Source organism: Pangasianodon hypophthalmus, chromosome 18 (genome assembly GCF_027358585.1).
Source record: "Pangasianodon hypophthalmus isolate fPanHyp1 chromosome 18, fPanHyp1.pri, whole genome shotgun sequence".
NCBI lineage: Eukaryota > Metazoa > Chordata > Actinopteri > Siluriformes > Pangasiidae > Pangasianodon > Pangasianodon hypophthalmus.
In genome coordinates, this window is record NC_069727.1 from 17,184,431 (window position 1) to 17,205,097 (window position 20,667).

A 20,667-nucleotide genomic window follows, 5' to 3' on the forward strand; every position below is an offset into this window, starting at 1 on the left:
GTTTTAATATAGGTGCAATTAAATTAATGCATATTTAAATTAATGATGGGAATAATTCCATGACTTATTGAATCATTTCTGGCGTCTTTTTCCCCAGATAGCATAGCTTTCATTTTTCCTTCTTGAGCCATCAGCCTGGAAAGAACATGGTTCTACAATTCAATTCAATTCAATTTTATTTGTATAGTGCTTTTAACAATGGACATTGTCACAGAGCAGCTTTACAGAAATAAATACATTTAAATTAATTGAAATTAAAATAAATTGTAAATGTGTGAATTTATCCCTAATGAGCAAGCCAGAGGTGACGGTGGCAAGGAACAACTCCCTGATATGACTAATAAACCTTACTCAAAACGGAACCGATCCTCATCTGGGTGACACCGGATAGTGCAGTTATAAATAATTCCCTTCTATAACTGTGTACTATATGGACAAATAGTGCAGTTGTGCAACCAGTAAATTCATTAAAGTTTTCACAAGGAGTCTGGGTTGTTGAACCTATCCTTGAACTGATGAAGACCTGACTGTAAAACTGCTCGCAGCAACCGCAGCTCCAAAGCCACCACAGCAATCTCAGTCCCAAGCCATCATAGTACATCTCCCCATATGAGATCTCCAAGCCATCTCCACGGACCCCATGTGGCACCATCCCCAGCAATCCCAATGATCTTCATCCACGTGGGGCCACCCCCAGCAGCAGCAAGCGATCTCCAATCGATGAGAACTCCAACCAGAGGTAGGGCATCAGGATGGATCAGATAGTTCCATAGAGCAAAAGTAGCATCTGTAGCTTGACAGAGAGAGAGGGAGAGAAAGGGAGAGAAAGGGAGAGATTGTTATGGAAGCTTTTGTCCACTAATGGTTAACCGACAAGGTATTTTGCATGCCGAGTACAACAGGGACTCCGGCAAGACTAGCTGTGACAGCATAACTAAAAAGGAGAGCCAGAAGGTAAGCAAGACATGAGGGCATCCTGGGACATAAAGTGGCCAGCAACTCGATTGTCGACAAACCTGAGTGAATGTGTGAGAGTGTGGGGGGCGACAGCATCCAAATATCCCAGTTCACCACAACACTCTACGCCTGTGATCCTTCCAGAACTGTTCCTTTACCTAAAAAAAACTATTCACAAAAGACTTGACTAAACAAATATGTTTTCAGCCTAGACTTAAACATAGAGAGTGTGTCTTAGCCACAAACACTAATTGGAAAGCTGTTCCATAACTGTTCCATGGGGCTTTGTAAGAGAAAGCTCTACCCCCTGCTGCAGCCTTCACTATTCCAGGTACCAAAAAATAGCCTGTACCATTTGATCGAAGTAGGCTTGGCAGATCATAAAAGTCCAAAATTTCACTAAGGTACTAAGACACAAGACCATTCAGTGCTTTATAGGTCAATAGTAGTAATTTATAATCAATATGAAATTTGATTGGGAGTCAATGCAGTGTGAATGAGATAACAAAAGCATGAACTAATTTTTCTGCATTCTCTAGTGACATTATATTTCTCATCTTAGCAACATTTCTAAGATTAAAGAAAGCTATCCTAGTAATATTATCTACACGAGCTTCAAATGAAAGCCTGGAGTCAATAATCACACCAAGGTCTTTTACTGCTGCACATAATGAAACAGAAAGGCCATCCAGAGTTATTATGTAATCAGAAAGCTTACTTCTAGCTGCATGTGGTCCTAGTACAAGTACTTCTCTCTTGTCAGAATTAAGTAAAAGAAAGTTAGTAAGCATCCAGTGTCTAATTCCTTTTACACATTCCTCAACTTTATTCATCTGGTGTCTGTCATCTGGCTTTGCTGAAACATACAACTGTGTGTCATCAGCATAACAGTGGAAGCTAATACCATGTTTATGAATAATTTTGCCCAGAGGTACTATATATAAAGAAAAGCGCAGTAGGCCTAAAACAGAACCTTGCAGAACACCAAACTTTACCTTAGTGTGTGTAGAGAGGACAAGATTTACATCTACAAACTGATAACGATCAGTGAAATAAGACCTGAGCCAGGAAAGGGCTGTTCCCTTAATGCCTACAACATTTTCTAGTCTATCAACGAGAATAGCATGATCAATGGTATCAAAAGCTGCACTAAGGTCAAGCAACACAAGCAAGGACACAACCCTGATCAGAGGCCAGTAGTAGGTCATTTACTACTTTAACCAGCTCTGTCTCTGTCCTACGATGAGGCCTAAACCCTGACTGATACATTTCATGAATGTTATTCCTATGTAGGTGTGAGCATAACTGCTGTGCTACAACATTTTCTAGGGTCTTGGAGATAAAGAGGAGGTTTGATATTGGCCCATAGTTGGACAATTGACAGGGCTTGAGGTCAGGTTTTTTAATCAGGGGTTTGCTAACTGCTAGTTTAAAAGATTAAAGTACATAGCAAGTGCTAAGGGAAGAATTGATCATTTTTAGAAGAGATTCGATTGCTTCTGGAATTATCTGTTTGAAGAAATATGTAGGTAAGGGATCTAGTGTACAAGTTGATGATTTTGATGAGGAAATGAATGAACCTAGTTCGGGGACTGAAAGGGGAGTAAAACATTCTAATCATTGATCTGATATCGTTATGTTATTATATACAGGGTTAGTTATGAAACTGTCTGGTTTTAAATGAATAGTCTGAGTTTTTTCCCTTAAATTTTACCTTTGAAAAAAATTCATGAAGGCTTCACTGCTACACAATGATTGTGTGCATGTTTCTAATGTGGTCTTATTCCTAGTTAATTTTGCTACAGGATTATTCTTGTTATCTTCAAATACATTAGCTACATGCTGCTGCATTTTTGTTGTATTTTTTTTTAATATTTTTTTTAATCTCTATTCCCTCCATTCCATGTGCTCGACATCTTTTTGACAAATAATCATTGGCCACTTTATTAGGAACACCTGCAGAATGTTCACATTAAAGATAAGTATTGGCACAGGTGCAGGGGGGGGGGGGGGGGGGGTATTGGGGGGGGGTGTTGTGTAAGTTAAATGTAATGTCATTGGCTTTGACTTTTGCATGGTTGTCGGTACGAGATGGGCTGGTTTGAGTATTTCAGAAACTGCTGATCTCCTGGGATTTTCACACCTTGTTTATCAGAGAGGTCAGACTAGTTCATGTGACAGGAAGGCTATGATAACTCAAATAACCACTCTTTAGAACAGTAAGGAGCAGAAAAGCATCTCATAGAACACATCAAACATTGAGGTAGATGGGCTACAACTGCAGAAATCCACTCTTTTCTTCACTTTAATGCCAATTGCCATCACAAGTTTTGGATATTGAACTCAAATTTTCAAAAATTAAAGTGTTCCATTGTCCATAGCCCCATTAAGTTATGTGAACTTATTTCTTCTCTTTAACTCCAATTGTCATGAATTGTCAAGTTTTGTACTTTTTTTATTCTCATATAAACTCGAGTTTATACGTTTTCAAAAATTAAACTTAAAGTGATCCATTGTCTTGACTTTGAGTTGAAACAAAGGTTATCTTCAAGTTGAGTTTCCCCCTGGTTTTTAAGGCAGAAGGTGAACTTTCGTTTCTAAATTTAACCCACTTGAAATGTCTTACAGTGTACCAGAACCCTTGAATCCAGACAACCCCGAGGAAACCCATGCGGACGCTGCAGGCCCAAGCACAGAAACTCCACACAACTCCACATGATTTAGTCCATAGTAAGGCATACTATGAAGTATTTTAATATATACTTTTTTAATTACACAAATGTTACATTTTAAAATGAAAACATGTCTTAAGCCTTAAAACAAGAACTTTGCTCACTTAAATCATTAACATTAATGACAAAGGCAATAAAAAAAGTGGCAGCTAATTTTGTGAGAGTTGAACTGTTTGTTAATTAAACATATTTATATAATTCAAGTAAAGGACAAACCTGTTGAGTAGAAAAAAGGATAAGCCTGCCAAATTTACAATATGATCAACTCAAGAAGTGGCAAAGAAGTCATGTTCATTCTGCATTTGCTTGCGGAACAGCGCATTGGCAGTATTTATTTTTTCATTTGTGTCTAGATATTTGTTCAGTAAAGCTTTGTAATGCTTTTCAGGGTGGCCACCCATATTGTCTACTTTCCATGTGTAATAGGCATTGGTTTCAGGTATGTTCAGATTGTTAGCCAGCCACACCCAGAGCCTGGAGCAGGGCAGGAGAGCCACAGCAAAGTAGATAGGATCTTTCTTCATCACCGCACTGTAAGTTTCCAGATATTTCTTCATGGCTGGAGTTGGTTTGATAGGAGGGGTATCCTGTAGTCAGGGACATGGTGTGAATTTTTTTAAAATGGAGATATCATGTATCCAATGTAAATGTTGCAACATTTCAGCTCTTACCTTAAAGAAATATTGCTGAAGTAACACGTCCAAGAATGACTTGTAACTTGTGTATCTTCCTGTTATGAAGTCTCTGATGTCTTCCGGTTTTCTGACCTTCTTGCTCATCATCTTCAGCATATTGGTAACCTCTAGCACATAGTTGATGTCCTGCAAGGTGAAGTTGATGTAGCGCTCAGCTTGCAGGCTGTTGGTTTGCATTTGCTGCAGGAAGTCGACATGGAGAGTCTTGTTTGCGACGTCCACGTTCCAATTCCAGAGATCCTCGTAGACATCCTGCTGCTTGGATGCCAAACTGTAGCTACAACAGCACAGTTAACTCATCTCAATATATCCTAGTGATATGCATTCTATTAGATTTTACATATTTTTTTTATTATAATTAACTTCGGACTCCTTGCTCCCAAATAAAATACAAACCTCCCACAGTTGCTGAATAATTCAAAGTAAATAAATCAAGTTGCAATTCTAAGGGGTTAGTTATACCACTTCAAATTTATGATTACCTAAGCATTTGCAAAGATTTTATCAAATATTTAAAATCAGTTCTTACCTCAAAGAGCAGAGAAAAAGTATGAATGAAAGTGCAGCAGATGTCATTGTTTTCATTGCACAGAGTTTTCTATAATGCAACACTGTAACAGAAGTGGTCCACTTTCAGCAGCAACCCTTTCTTTAATAAAGCCTAATGATTTGGCAATATAAGTGACGTTTGATTGGTCTGCATTTTATCAGATGTCATATATTGGCCAGTATACATTTCCAGTATTTGTCACATCATTACAGTAAATGAAGACAAATGAAAGTAGTGAAGCAATTGTGGAATTGTCCAACCAAATGTGACTCAATACATGTAAGGATTCAAATCAGCAAATGTAGTTTCATTAATTTCCTAGAAGTCTGAAGGCGTAGCAAATGGTATGACCTCTTGCACTGACGTTGAAAGGGCTACTAAATCTTCTGAAACCAAAGGATGTATTTCATTTTATATTTATAATATTTATCATTTCTAATTTATGAATTCCTTTTACTGCAAAAATCTATTTATTAAGTGTATTTACAAACTTAATAAACACAATCTATCTATCTATCTATCTATGTATATATCTATCTATCTATCTTTTAGTGTAAGCATTTTTTCTGTTTTGATATAGGTGCAATTTAATGCAATTTAATGACTTGACAAGAGTTCAGCATTATTATTATTATTACTAGGATTAAGGATTTATTTCATTTTATATTTATAATAATTATATAATTATATAATTATACATATATATATATATATATATATATATATATATATATATATATATATATGTATGTACACTTCTCAATAAATTAAAGGAACACTTTGAAAACACATCAGATCTCAATGGGAAAAATATCATGCTGGATATCTATACTGATATGGACTGGGTAATGTGTTAGGAATGAATGGATGCCACATCGTTTGATGGAAATTAAAATTATCAACCTCCAGAGGGCTGAATTCAAAGACTCCCCGAAAATCAAAGTGAAAAATCATGCACCAGGCTAGTCCATTTTGCTGAAATTTCATTGCAGCAACTCAAAATGGTGCTCAGTAGTTTGTATGGCCCCCACGTGCTGGTACGCATGCCTGACAACGTTGGGGCATGCTCCTAATCAGACGACGGATGGTGTCCTGGGATATTTCCTCCCAGATCTGGACCAGTGCATCACTGAGCTCCTGGACAGTCTGAGGTGCAACCTGGCGGCGTCGGATGGACCGAAACATAATGTCCCCGAGGTGTTCTATTGGATTTAGTTCAGGCGAGCCTGTGGGCCGTTCAATGGTATCAATTCCTTCATCCTCCAGGAACTGCCTGCATACTCTCGCCACATGAGGCCGGGCATTCTCGTCCACCAGGAGGAACCCAGGACCCACTGCATCAGCGTAGGGTCTGACAATGGGTCCAAGGGTTTCATCCCCATACCTAATGGCAGTTAGGCTTCCATTGTCTAGCCTGTAGAGGTCTGTGCGTCCCTCCATGGATATGCCTCCCCAGACCATCACTGACCCACCACCAAACCGGTCATGCTGAACGATGTTAAAGGCAGCATAACGTTCTCCACGGCTTCTCCAGACCCTTTCACGTCTGTCACATGTGCTCAGGGTGAACCTGCTCTCATCTGTGAAAAGCACAGGGCGCCAGTGGTGGACCTAACAATTCTGGTGTTCAATGGCAAATGCCAATCGAGCTCCATGGTGCCTATCTATCTATCTATCTATCTATCTATCTTTTGGAGGGAGGGATCTTCATAAATGTTTCCACAATTTTTTTGTGTAATCATTTTTTCTGTTTTGTTATAGGTTCAATTTAATGCCATTTAATGACTTGACAAGAGTTCAGCATAATCATTAGTCGGATATTATTATTATTATTATTATTATTATTATTATTACAGTTGGTGTTGATTTTTTTAGATTAATTAGAACCCCATCTTGTTTATAATTTTAAAAGCACATAAACTTACAAGTCCTTAGCAGAGTTCCTACATATTTTTAGACAAAAACTTTTCACTTATCAATTTCCACAATATTGCAAACAAAGACATTTATATCTACATTTACTTTATTCAGTTATTTATAACTTATGAAATTAGTTACGTGCCTATTTACTTGAATGGTAAACCAAAATTAGCTAATATGTAAATTGTCAAGATAATAATGGGAATAATTCCATGACTTATCGAATCATTTCTGGCATCTTCTTCCCCAGATAGCATACCTTTCATTTTTCCTTCTTGAGCCATCAGCCTGGAAAGATCATGGTTCTACATGCTGCTGCATTTATTCATTTGTATTTTTTTTCATCTCTATTCCCTATATTTCATGTGTGACGTGTTTCTGACATATAATCACTGGCCACTTTATTAGGAACACATGCACCATGTTCATATTTAACATCAGAATTGAAAGACTGAAAGTTGTCCTGAACCACCTGGACTGTTCCGGTGATAGCGTAGTATCCTTTTATGTTTCGGCTAACGTGTTTACCCTTTCTTTAATAAAGCCTAATGATTTGGCAGTAAAAGTGAAGTATGATTGGATTGCATTTTATCAGATGTCATATATTGGCCAGTATACATTTCCAGTATTTGTCACGTCATTACAGTAAACGAAGACAAATGAAAGTAGTGAAGCAACTGTGGAATTGTCCAACCAAATGTGACTCAATACATGTAAGGATTCAAATCAGCAAATGTACTTTCATTATTTTCCTAGAAGTCTGAAGGCGTAGCAAATGGTATGACCTCTGGAACTGACTTTGGACTTTGAAATAACTACTAAATCTTCAGAAACCAAAGGATGTATTTCATTTTATATTTATAATATTTATAATTTCTAATTTATGAATTCCTTTTACTGCATAAATCCATTTATTAAGTGTATTTACAAACTTAATAAACACAGTCTATCTATCTATCTATCTATCTATCTTTTAGTGTAAGCATTTTTTCTGTTTTAATATAGGTGCAATTAAATTAATGCATATTTAAATTAATGATGGGAATAATTCCATGACTTATTGAATCATTTCTGGCGTCTTTTTCCCCAGATAGCATAGCTTTCATTTTTCCTTCTTGAGCCATCAGCCTGGAAAGAACATGGTTCTACAATTCAATTCAATTCAATTTTATTTGTATAGTGCTTTTAACAATGGACATTGTCACAGAGCAGCTTTACAGAAATAAATACATTCAAATTAATTGAAATTAAAATAAATTGTAAATGTGTGAATTTATCCCTAATGAGCAAGCCAGAGGTGACGGTGGCAAGGAACAACTCCCTGATATGACTAATAAACCTTACTCAAAACGGAACCGATCCTCATCTGGGTGACACCGGATAGTGCAGTTATAAATAATTCCCTTCTATAACTGTGTACTATATGGACAAATAGTGCAATTGTGCAACCAGTAAATTCATTAAAGTTTTCACAAGGAGTCTGGGTTGTTGAACCTATCCTTGAACTGATGAAGACCTGACTGTAAAACTGCTCGCAGCAACCGCAGCTCCAAAGCCACCACAGCAATCTCAGTCCCAAGCCATCATAGTACATCTCCCCATATGAGATCTCCAAGCCATCTCCACGGACCCCATGTGGCACCATCCCCAGCAATCCCAATGATCTTCATCCACGTGGGGCCACCCCCAGCAGCAGCAAGCGATCTCCAATCGATGAGAACTCCAACCAGAGGTAGGGCATCAGGATGGATCAGATAGTTCCATAGAGCAAAAGTAGCATCTGTAGCTTGACAGAGAGAGAGGGAGAGAAAGGGAGAGAAAGGGAGAGATTGTTATGGAAGCTTTTGTCCACTAATGGTTAACCGACAAGGTATTTTGCATGCCGAGTACAACAGGGACTCCGGCAAGACTAGCTGTGACAGCATAACTAAAAAGGAGAGCCAGAAGGTAAGCAAGACATGAGGGCATCCTGGGACATAAAGTGGCCAGCAACTCGATTGTCGACAAACCTGAGTGAATGTGTGAGAGTGTGGGGGGCGACAGCATCCAAATATCCCAGTTCACCACAACACTCTACGCCTGTGATCCTTCCAGAACTGTTCCTTTACCTAAAAAAAACTATTCACAAAAGACTTGACTAAACAAATATGTTTTCAGCCTAGACTTAAACATAGAGAGTGTGTCTTAGCCACAAACACTAATTGGAAAGCTGTTCCATAACTGTTCCATGGGGCTTTGTAAGAGAAAGCTCTACCCCCTGCTGCAGCCTTCACTATTCCAGGTACCAAAAAATAGCCTGTACCATTTGATCGAAGTAGGCTTGGCAGATCATAAAAGTCCAAAATTTCACTAAGGTACTAAGACACAAGACCATTCAGTGCTTTATAGGTCAATAGTAGTAATTTATAATCAATACGAAATTTGATTGGGAGTCAATGCAGTGTGAATGAGATAACAAAAGCATGAACTAATTTTTCTGCATTCTCTAGTGACATTATATTTCTCATCTTAGCAACATTTCTAAGATTAAAGAAAGCTATCCTAGTAATATTATCTACACGAGCTTCAAATGAAAGCCTGGAGTCAATAATCACACCAAGGTCTTTTACTGCTGCACATAATGAAACAGAAAGGCCATCCAGAGTTATTATGTAATCAGAAAGCTTACTTCTAGCTGCACGTGGTCCTAGTACAAGTACTTCTCTCTTGTCAGAATTAAGTAAAAGAAAGTTAATAAGCATCCAGTGTCTAATTTCTTTTACACATTCCTCAACTTTATTCATCTGGTGTCTGTCATCTGGCTTTGCTGAAACTGTGTGTCATCAGCATAACAGTGGAAGCTAATACCATGTTTATGAATAATTTTGCCCAGAGGTACTATATATAAAGAAAAGCGCAGTAGGCCTAAAACAGAACCTTGCAGAACACCAAACTTTACCTTAGTGTGTGTAGAGAGGACACAATTTACATCTACAAACTGATAACGATCAGTGAAATAAGACCTGAGCCAGGAAAGGGCTGTTCCCTTAATGCCTACAACATTTTCTAGTCTATCAAAGAGAATAGCATGATCAATGGTATCAAAAGCTGCACTAAGGTCAAGCAACACAAGCAAGGACACAACCCTGATCAGAGGCCAGTAGTAGGTCATTTACTACTTTAACCAGCTCTGTCTCTGTCCTACGATGAGGCCTAAACCCTGACTGATACATTTCATGAATGTTATTCCTATGTAGGTGTGAGCATAACTGCTGTGCTACAACATTTTCTAGGGTCTTGGAGATAAAGGGGAGGTTTGATATTGGCCCATAGTTGGACAATTGACAGGGCTTGAGGTCAGGTTTTTTAATCAGGGGTTTGATAACTGCTAGTTTAAAAGATTAAAGTACATAGCCAGTGCTAAGGGAAGAATTGATCATTTTTAGAAGAGATTCGATTACTTCTGGAATTATCTGTTTGAAGAAATATATAGGTAAGGGATCTAGTATACAAGTTGATGATTTTGATTAGGAAATTAATGAACCTAGTTCGGGGACTCAAAGGGGAGTAAAACATTCTAATCGTTGATCTGATATCGTTATGTGATTATATACAGGGTTAGTTATGAAACTGTCTGGTTTTAAATGAATAGTCTGAGTTTTTTCCCTTAAATTTTACCTTTGAAAAAAATTCATGAAGGCTTCACTGCTACACAATGATTGTGTGCATGTTTCTAATGTGGTCTTATTCCTAGTTAATTTTGCTACAGGATTATTCTTGTTATCTTCAAATACATTAGCTACATGCTGCTGCATTTTTGTTGTATTTTTTTTGAATATTTTTTTTAATCTCTATTCCCTCCATTCCATGTGCTCGACATCTTTTTGACAAATAATCATTGGCCACTTTATTAGGAACACCTGCAGAATGTTCACATTAAAGATAAGTATTGGCACAGGTGCAGGGGGGGGTGTTGGGGGGGGGGGGGGGTGTTGTGTAAGTTAAATGTAATGTCATTGGCTTTGACTTTTGCATGGTTGTCGGTACGAGATGGGCTGGTTTGAGTATTTCAGAAACTGCTGATCTCCTGGGATTTTCACACCTTGTTTATCAGAGAGGTCAGACTAGTTCATGTGACAGGAAGGCTATGATAACTCAAATAACCACTCTTTAGAACAGTAAGGAGCAGAAAAGCATCTCATAGAACACATCAAACATTGAGGTGGATAGGCTACAACTGCAGAAATCCACTCTTTTCTTCACTTTAATGCCAATTGCCATCACAAGTTTTGGATATTGAACTCAAATTTTCAAAAATTAAAGTGTTCCATTGTCCATAGCCCCATTAAGTTATGTGAACTTATTTCTTCTCTTTAACTCCAATTGTCATGAATTGTCAAGTTTTGTACTTTTTTTATTCTCATATAAACTCGAGTTTATACGTTTTCAAAAATTAAACTTAAAGTAATCCATTGTCTTGACTTTGAGTTGAAACAAAGGTTATCTTCAAGTTGAGTTTCCCCCTGGTTTTTAAGGGAAAAGGAGAACTTTCATTTCTAAATTTAACCCACTTGAAATGTCTTACAGTGTACCAGAACCCTTGAAACCAGACAACCCCGAGGAAACCCATGCGGACGCTGCAGGCCCAAGCACAGAAACTCCACACAACTCCACATGATTTAGTCCATAGTAAGGCATACTATGAAGTATTTTAATATATACTTTTTTAATTACACAAATGTTACATTTTAAAATGAAAACATGTCTTAAGCCTTAAAACAAGAACTTTGCTCACTTAAATCATTAACATTAATGACAAAGGCAATAAAAAAAGTGGCAGCTAATTTTGTGAGAGTTGAACTGTTTGTTAATTAAACATATTTATATAATTCAAGTAAAGGACAAACCTGTTGAGTAGAAAAAAGGATAAGCCTGCCAAATTTACAATATGATCAACTCAAGAAGTGGCAAAGAAGTCATGTTCATTCTGCATTTGCTTGCGGAACAGCGCATTGGCAGTATTTATCTTTTTTTTTGTGTCTAGATATTTGTTCAGTAAAGCTTTGTAATGCTTTTCAGGGTGGCCACCCGTATTGTCTACTTTCCATGTGTAGTAGGCATTGGTTTCAGGTATGTTCAGATTGTTAGCCAGCCACACCCAGAGCCTGGAGCAGGGCAGGAGAGCCACAGCAAAGTAGATAGGATCTTTCTTCATCACTGCATGGTAAGTTTCCAGATATTTCTTCATGGCTGGAGTTGGTTTGATAGGAGGGGTATCCTGTAGTCAGGGACATGGTGTGAATTTTTTTAAAATGGAGATATCATGTATCCAATGTAAATGTTGCAACATTTCAGCTCTTACCTTAAAGAAATATTGCTGAAGTAACACGTCCAAGAATGACTTGTAACTTGTGTATCTTCCTGTTATGAAGTCTCTGATGTCTTCCGGTTTTCTGACCTTCTTGCTCATTATCTTCAGCATATTGGTAACCTCTAGCACATAGTTGATGTCCTGCAAGGTGAAGTTGATGTAGCGCTCAGCTTGCAGGCTGTTGGTTTGCATTTGCTGCAGGAAGTCGACATGGAGAGTCTTTTTTGCGATGTCCACGTTCCAATTCCAGAGATCCTCATAGACATCCTGCTGCTTGGATGCCAAACTGTAGCTACAACAGCACAGTTAACTGATCTCAATATATCCTAGTGATATGCATTCTATTAGATTTTACATATTTTTTTTATTATAATTAACTTCAGACTCCTTGCTCCCAAATAAAATACAAACCTCCCACAGTTGCTGAATAATTCGACGTAAATAAATCAAGTTGCAATTCTAAGGGGTTAGTTATACCACTTCAAATTTATGATTACCTAAGCATTTGCAAAGATTTTATCAAATATTTAAAATCAGTTCTTACCTCAAAGAGCAGAGAAAAAGTATGAATGAAAGTGCAGCAGATGTCATTGTTTTCATTGCACAGAGTTTTCTATAATGCAACACTGTAACAGAAGTGGTCCACTTTCAGCAGCAACCCTTTCTTTAATAAAGCCTAATGATTTGGCAATATAAGTGACGTTTGATTGGTCTGCATTTTATCAGATGTCATATATTGGCCAGTATACATTTCCAGTATTTGTCACGTCATTACAGTAAACGAAGACAAATGAAAGTAGTGAAGCAACTGTGGAATTGTCCAACCAAATGTGACTCAATACATGTAAGGATTCAAATCAGCAAATGTAGTTTCATTATTTTCCTAGAAGTCTGAAGGTGTAGCAAATGGTATGACCTCTTGCACTGACGTTGAAAGAGCTACTAAATCTTCAGAAACCAAAGGATGTATTTCATTTTATATTTATAATAATTACATAATTATATATATATATATATATATATATATATATATATATATATATATATATATATATATATATGTATGTATGTATGTACACTTCTCAATAAATTAAAGGAACACTTTGAAAACACATCAGATCTCAATGGGAAAAATATCATGCTGGATATCTATACTGATATGGACTGGAAATTAAAATTATCAACCTCCAGAGGGCTGAATTCAAAGACTCCCCGAAAATCAAAGTGAAAAATCATGCACCAGGCTAGTCCATTTTGCTGAAATTTCATTGCAGCAACTCAAAATGGTACTCAGTAGTTTGTATGGCCCCCACGTGCTGGTACGCATGCCTGACAACGTTGGGGCATGCTCCTAATCAGACGACGGATGGTGTCCTGGGATATTTCCTCCCAGATCTGGACCAGGGCATCACTGAGCTCCTGGACAGTCTGAGGTGCAACCTGGCGGCGTCGGATGGACCGAAACATAATGTCCCCGAGGTGTTCTATTGGATTTAGTTCAGGCGAGCCTGTGGGCCGTTCAATGGTATCAATTCCTTCATCCTCCAGGAACTGCCTGCATACTCTCGCCACATGAGGCCGGGCATTGTCGTCCACCTGGAGGAACCCAGGACCCACTGCATCAGCGTAGGGTCTGACAATGGGTCCAAGGGTTTCATCCCCATACCTAATGGCAGTTAGGCTTCCATTGTCTAGCCTGTAGAGGTCTGTGCGTCCCTCCATGGATATGCCTCCCCAGACCATCACTGACCCACCACCAAACCGGTCATGCTGAACGATGTTAAAGGCAGCATAACGTTCTCCACGGCTTCTCCAGACCCTTTCACGTCTGTCACATGTGCTCAGGGTGAACCTGCTCTCATCTGTGAAAAGCACAGGGCGCCAGTGGTGGACCTAACAATTCTGGTGTTCAATGGCAAATGCCAATCGAGCTCCATGGTGCCTATCTATCTATCTATCTATCTTTTGGAGGGAGGGATCTTCATAAATGTTTCCACAATTTTTTTGTGTAATCATTTTTTCCTGTTTTGTTATAGGTTCAATTTAATGCCATTTAATGACTTGACAAGAGTTCAGCATAATCATTAGTCGGATATTATTATTATTATTATTATTATTATTATTATTATTATTATTATTACAGATGGTGTTGATTTTTTTAGATTAATTAGAACCCCATCTTGTTTATAATTTTAAAAGCACATAAACTTACAAGTCCTTAGCAGAGTTTCTACATATTTTTAGACAAAAACTTTTCACTTATCAATTTCCACAATATTGCAAACAAAGACATTTATATCTACATTTACTTTATCGAATCATTTCTGGCATCTTCTTCCCCAGATAGCATACCTTTCATTTTTCCTTCTTGAGCCATCAGCCTGGAAAGATCATGGTTCTACATGCTGCTGCATTTATTCATTTGTATTTTTCTTCATCTCTATTCCCTATATTTCATGTGTCACGTGTTTCTGACATATAATCACTGGCCACTTTATTAGGAACACATGCACCATGTTCATATTTAACATCAGAATTGAAAGACTGAAAGTTGTCCTGAACCACCTGGACTGTTCCGGTGATAGCGTAGTATCCTTTTATGTTTCGGCTAACGTGTTTACCCTTTCTTTAATAAAGCCTAATGATTTGGCAGTAAAATGAAGTATGATTGGATTGCATTTTATCAGATGTCATATATTGGCCAGTATACATTTCCAGTATTTGTCACGTCATTACAGTAAACGAAGACAAATGAAAGTAGTGAAGCAACTGTGGAATTGTCCAACCAAATGTGACTCAATACATGTAAGGATTCAAATCAGCAAAAGTAGTTTCATTATTTTCCTAGAAGTCTGAAGGCGTAGCAAATGGTATGACCTCTGGAACTGACTTTGGACTTTGAAATAACTACTAAATCTTCAGAAACCAAAGGATGTATTTCATTTTATATTTATAATATTTATAATTTCTAATTTATGAATTCCTTTTACTGCATAAATCCATTTATTAAGTGTATTTACAAACTTAATAAACACAATCTATCTATCTATCTATCTATCTATCTTTTAGTGTAAGCATTTTTTCTGTTTTAATATAGGTGCAATTAAATTAATGCATATTTAAATTAATGATGGGAATAATTCCATGACTTATTGAATCATTTCTGGCGTCTTTTTCCCCAGATAGCATAGCTTTCATTTTTCCTTCTTGAGCCATCAGCCTGGAAAGAACATGGTTCTACAATTCAATTCAATTCAATTTTATTTGTATAGTGCTTTTAACAATGGACATTGTTACAGAGCAGCTTTACAGAAATAAATACATTCAAATTAATTGAAATTAAAATAAATTGTAAATGTGTGAATTTATCCCTAATGAGCAAGCCAGAGGTGACAGTGGCAAGGAAAAACTCCCTGATATGACTAATAAACCTTACTCAAAACGGAACCGATCCTCATCTGGGTGACACCGGATAGTGCAGTTATAAATAATTCCCTTCTATAACTGTGTACTATATGGACAAATAGTGCAATTGTGCAACCAGTAAATTCATTAAAGTTTTCACAAGGAGTCTGGGTTGTTGAACCTATCCTTGAACTGATGAAGACCTGACTGTAAAACTGCTCGCAGCAACCGCAGCCCCAAAGCCACCACAGCAATCTCAGTCCCAAGCCATCATAGTACATCTCCCCATATGAGATCTCCAAGCCATCTCCACGGACCCCATGTGGCACCATCCCCAGCAATCCCAATGATCTTCATCCACGTGGGGCCACCCCCAGCAGCAGCAAGCGATCTCCAATCGATCAGAACTCCAACCAGAGGTAGGGCATCAGGATGGATCAGATAGTTCCATAGAGCAAAAGTAGCATCTGTAGCTTGACAGAGAGAGAGGGAGAGAAAGGGAGAGAAAGGGAGAGATTGTTATGGAAGCTTTTGTCCACTAATGGTTAACCGACAAGGTATTTTGCATGCCGAGTACAACAGGGACTCTGGCAAGACTAGCTGTGACAGCATAACTAAAAAGGAGAGCCAGAAGGTAAGCAAGACATGAGGGCATCCTGGGACATAAAGTGGCCAGCAACTCGATTGTCGACAAACCTGAGTGAATGTGTGAGAGTGTGGGGGGCGACAGCATCCAAATATCCCAGTTCACCACAACACTCTACGCCTGTGATCCTTCCAGAACTGTTCCCTTACCTAAAAAAAACTATTCACAAAAGACTTGACTAAACAAATATGTTTTCAGCCTAGACTTAAACACAGAGAGTGTGTCTTAGCCACAAACACTAATTGGAAAGCTGTTCCATAACTGTTCCATGGGGCTTTGTAAGAGAAAGCTCTACCCCCTGCTGCAGCCTTCACTATTCCAGGTACCAAAAAATAGCCTGTACCATTTGATTGAAGTAGGCTTGGCGGATCATAAAAGTCCAAAATTTCACTAAGGTACTAAGAGACAAGACCATTCAGTGCTTTATAGGTCAATAGTAGTAATTTATAATCAATATGAAATTTGATTGGGAGTCAATGCAGTGTGAATGAGATAACAAAAGCATGAACTAATTTTTCTGCATTCTCTAGTGACATTATATTTCTCATCTTAGCAACATTTCTAAGATTAAAGAAAGCTATCCTAGTAATATTATCTACACGAGCTTCAAATGAAAGCCTGGAGTCAATAATCACACCAAGGTCTTTTACTGCTGCACATAATGAAACAGAAAGGCCATCCAGAGTTATTATGTAATCAGAAAGCTTACTTCTAGCTGCATGTGGTCCTAGTACAAGTACTTCTCTCTTGTCAGAATTAAGTAAAAGAAAGTTAGTAAGCATCCAGTGTCTAATTCCTTTTACACATTCCTGAACTTTATTCATCTGGTGTCTGTCATCTGGCTTTGCTGAAACATACAACTGTGTGTCATCAGCATAACAGTGGAAGCTAATACCATGTTTATGAATAATTTTGCCCAGAGGTACTATATATAAAGAAAAGCGCAGTAGGCCTAAAACAGAACCTTGCAGAACACCAAACTTTACCTTAGTGTGTGTAGAGAGGACACCATTTACATCTACAAACTGATAACGATCAGTGAAATAAGACCTGAGCCAGGAAAGGGCTGTTCCCTTAATGCCTACAACATTTTCTAGTCTATCAAAGAGAATAGCATGATCAATGGTATCAAAAGCTGCACTAAGGTCAAGCAACACAAGCAAGGACACAACCCTGATCAGAGGCCAGTAGTAGGTCATTTACTACTTTAACCAGCTCTGTCTCTGTCCTACGATGAGGCCTAAACCCTGACTGATACATTTCATGAATGTTATTCCTATGTAGGTGTGAGCATAACTGCTGTGCTACAACATTTTCTAGGGTCTTGGAGATAAAGAGGAGGTTTGATATTGGCCCATAGTTGGACAATTGACAGGGCTTGAGGTCAGGTTTTTTAATCAGGGGTTTGATAACTGCTAGTTTAAAAGATTAAAGTACATAGCAAGTGCTAAGGGAAGAATTGATCATTTTTAGAAGAGATTCGATTGCTTCTGGAATTATCTGTTTGAAGAAATATGTAGGTAAGGGATCTAGTGTGCAAGTTGATGATTTTGATGAGGAAATGAATGAACCTAGTTCGGGGACTGAAAGGGGAGTAAAACATTCTAATCATTGATCTGATATCGTTATGTTATTATATACAGGGTTAGTTATGAAACTGTCTGGTTTTAAATGAATAGTCTGAGTTTTTTCCCTTAAATTTTACCTTTGAAAAAAATTCATGAAGGCTTCACTGCTACACAATGATTGTGTGCATGTTTCTAATGTGGTCTTATTCCTAGTTAATTTTGCTACAGGATTATTCTTGTTATCTTCAAATACATTAGCTACATGCTGCTGCATTTTTGTTGTATTTTTTTTGAATATTTTTTTTTAATCTCTATTCCCTCCATTCCATGTGCTCGACATCTTTTTGACAAATAATCATTGGCTACTTTACTAGGAACACCTGCAGAATGTTCACATTAAACATAAGTATTGGCACAGGGTTGGTGTAATTTAAGCTTTGACTTTTGCATGGTTGTCGGTACGAGATGGGCTGATCTGAGTATTTCAGAAACTGCTGATCCCCTGGGATTTTCACACACAACAGTCTCTAGAATTTACACAGAATGGTGTGAAAAACAGAAACATCCAGTAAGCAGCAGTTCTGCAGGCAGAAATCCCTTGTTTATAAGAGAGGTCAGACTGGTTTAAGTGACAGGAAGGCTATGATAACTCAAATAACCACTCTTTAGAACAGTAAGGAGCAGAAAAGCATCTCACAGAACACTTCAAACATTGAGGTGGATGGGCTACGACTGCAGAAATCCACTCTTTTCTTCACTTTAACGCCAACTGCCATCACAAGTTTTGGATATTGAACTCAAATTTTCGAAAATTAAGGCAGAAGGTGAACTTTCGTTTCTAAATTTAACCCACTTGAAATGTCTTACAGTGTACCAGAACCCTTGAAACCAGACAACCCCGAGGAAACCCATGCGGACGCTGCAGGCCCAAGCACAGAAACTCCACACAACTCCACATGATTTAGTCCATAGTAAGGCATACTATGAAGTATTTTAATATAGATTTTTTTAATTACACAAATGTTACATTTTAAAATGAAAACATGTCTTAAGCCTTAAAACAAGAACTTTGCTCACTTAAATCATTAACATTAATGACAAAGGCAATAAAAAAAGTGGCAGCTAATTTTGTGAGAGTTGAACTGTTTGTTAATTAAACATATTTATATAATTCAAGTAAAGGACAAACCTGTTGAGTAGAAAAAAGGATAAGCCTGCCAAATTTACAATATGATCAACTCAAGAAGTGGCAAAGAAGTCATGTTCATTCTGCATTTGCTTGCGGAACAGCGCATTGGCAGTATTTATCTTTTCATTTGTGTCTAGATATTTGTTCAGTAAAGCTTTGTAATGCTTTTCAGGGTGGCCACCCATATTGTCTACTTTCCATGTGTAGTAGGCATTGGTTTCAGGTATGTTCAGATTGTTAGCCAGCCACACCCAGAGCCTGGAGCAGGGCAGGAGAGCCACAGCAAAGTAGATAGGATCTTTCTTCATCACCGCACTGTAAGTTTCCAGATATTTCTTCATGGCTGGAGTTGGTTTGATAGGAGGGGTATCCTGTAGTCAGGGACATGGTGTGAATTTTTTTAAAATGGAGATATCATGTATCCAATGTAAATGTTGCAACATTTCAGCTCTTACCTTAAAGAAATATTGCTGAAGTAACACGTCCAAGAATGACTTGTAACTTGTGTATCTTCCTGTTATGAAGTCTCTGATGTCTTCCGGTTTTCTGACCTTCTTGCTCATCATCTTCAGCATATTGGTAACCTCTAGCACATAGTTGATGTCCTGCAAGGTGAAGTTGATGTAGCGCTCAGCTTGCAGGCTGTTGGTTTGCATTTGCTGCAGGAAGTCGACATGGAGAGTCTTGTTTGCGACGTCCACGTTCCAATTCCAGAGATCCTCGTAGACATCCTGCTGCTTGGATGCCAAACTGTAGCTACAACAGCACAGTTAACTCATCTCAATATATCCTAGTGATATGCATTCTATTAGATTTTACATATTTTTTTTATTATAATTAACTTCAGACTCCTTGCTCCCAAATAAAATACAAACCTCCCACAGTTGCTGAATAATTCAAAGTAAATAAATCAAGTTGCAATTCTAAGGGGTTAGTTATACCACTTCAAATTTATGATTACCTAAGCATTTGCAAAGATTTTATCAAATATTTAAAATCAGTTCTTACCTCAAAGAGCAGAGAAAAAGTATGAATGAAAGTGCAGCAGATGTCATTGTTTTCATTGCACAGAGTTTTCTATAATGCAACACTGTAACAGAAGTGGTCCACTTTCAGCAGCAACCCTTTCTTTAATAAAGCCTAATGATTTGGCAATATAAGTGACGTTTGATTGGTCTGCATTTTATCAGATGTCATATATTGGCCAGTATACATTTCCAGTATTTGTCACATCATTACAGTAAATGAAGACAAATGAAAGTAGTGAAGCAATTGTGGAATTGTCCAACCAAATGTGACTCAATACATGTAAGGATTCAAATCAGCAAATGTAGTTTCATTAATTTCCTAGAAGTCTGAAGGCGTAGCAAATGGTATGACCTCTTGCACTGACGTTGAACGGGCTACTAAATCTTCTGAAACCAAAGGATGTATTTCATTTTATATTTATAATATTTATAATTTCTAATTTATGAATTCCTTTTACTGCAAAAATCTATTTATTAAGTGTATTTACAAACTTAATAAACACAATCTATCTATCTATCTATCTATCTATCTATCTATCTTTTAGTGTAAGCATTTTTTCTGTTTTGATATAGGTGCAATTTAATGCAATTTAATGACTTGACAAGAGTTCAGCATTATTATTATTA

At 37.6% G+C, this 20,667-nt stretch overlaps 3 protein-coding genes across 3 annotated transcripts; all 3 read right to left on the reverse strand.

Annotated features, from left to right (window-relative positions):
• Nucleotides 1-3,671: 3,671 nt before the first annotated feature.
• LOC117599574 (uncharacterized) lies at nt 3,672-5,056 on the reverse strand. Its single transcript, XM_034313291.2, has 3 exons — nt 4,914-5,056; nt 4,361-4,661; nt 3,672-4,276 (listed from the first exon to the last, which is right to left on the reverse strand). The coding sequence occupies exons 1-3, from the start codon at nt 4,967-4,969 to the stop codon at nt 3,956-3,958; spliced, it is 678 nt and encodes a 225-aa protein (XP_034169182.2). The 5' UTR covers nt 4,970-5,056; the 3' UTR covers nt 3,672-3,955.
• A 6,450-nt stretch (nt 5,057-11,506) lies between these two features.
• On the reverse strand, nt 11,507-12,905 carry LOC128321092 (uncharacterized). The gene is made up of 3 exons (XM_053241614.1): nt 12,749-12,905; nt 12,196-12,496; nt 11,507-12,111 (listed from the first exon to the last, which is right to left on the reverse strand). The coding sequence occupies exons 1-3, from the start codon at nt 12,802-12,804 to the stop codon at nt 11,791-11,793; spliced, it is 678 nt and encodes a 225-aa protein (XP_053097589.1). The 5' UTR covers nt 12,805-12,905; the 3' UTR covers nt 11,507-11,790.
• A 5,875-nt stretch (nt 12,906-18,780) lies between these two features.
• LOC117599463 (uncharacterized) lies at nt 18,781-20,162 on the reverse strand. The gene is made up of 3 exons (XM_034313075.2): nt 20,021-20,162; nt 19,468-19,768; nt 18,781-19,383 (listed from the first exon to the last, which is right to left on the reverse strand). The coding sequence occupies exons 1-3, from the start codon at nt 20,074-20,076 to the stop codon at nt 19,063-19,065; spliced, it is 678 nt and encodes a 225-aa protein (XP_034168966.2). The 5' UTR covers nt 20,077-20,162; the 3' UTR covers nt 18,781-19,062.
• Nucleotides 20,163-20,667: the final 505 nt, after the last annotated feature.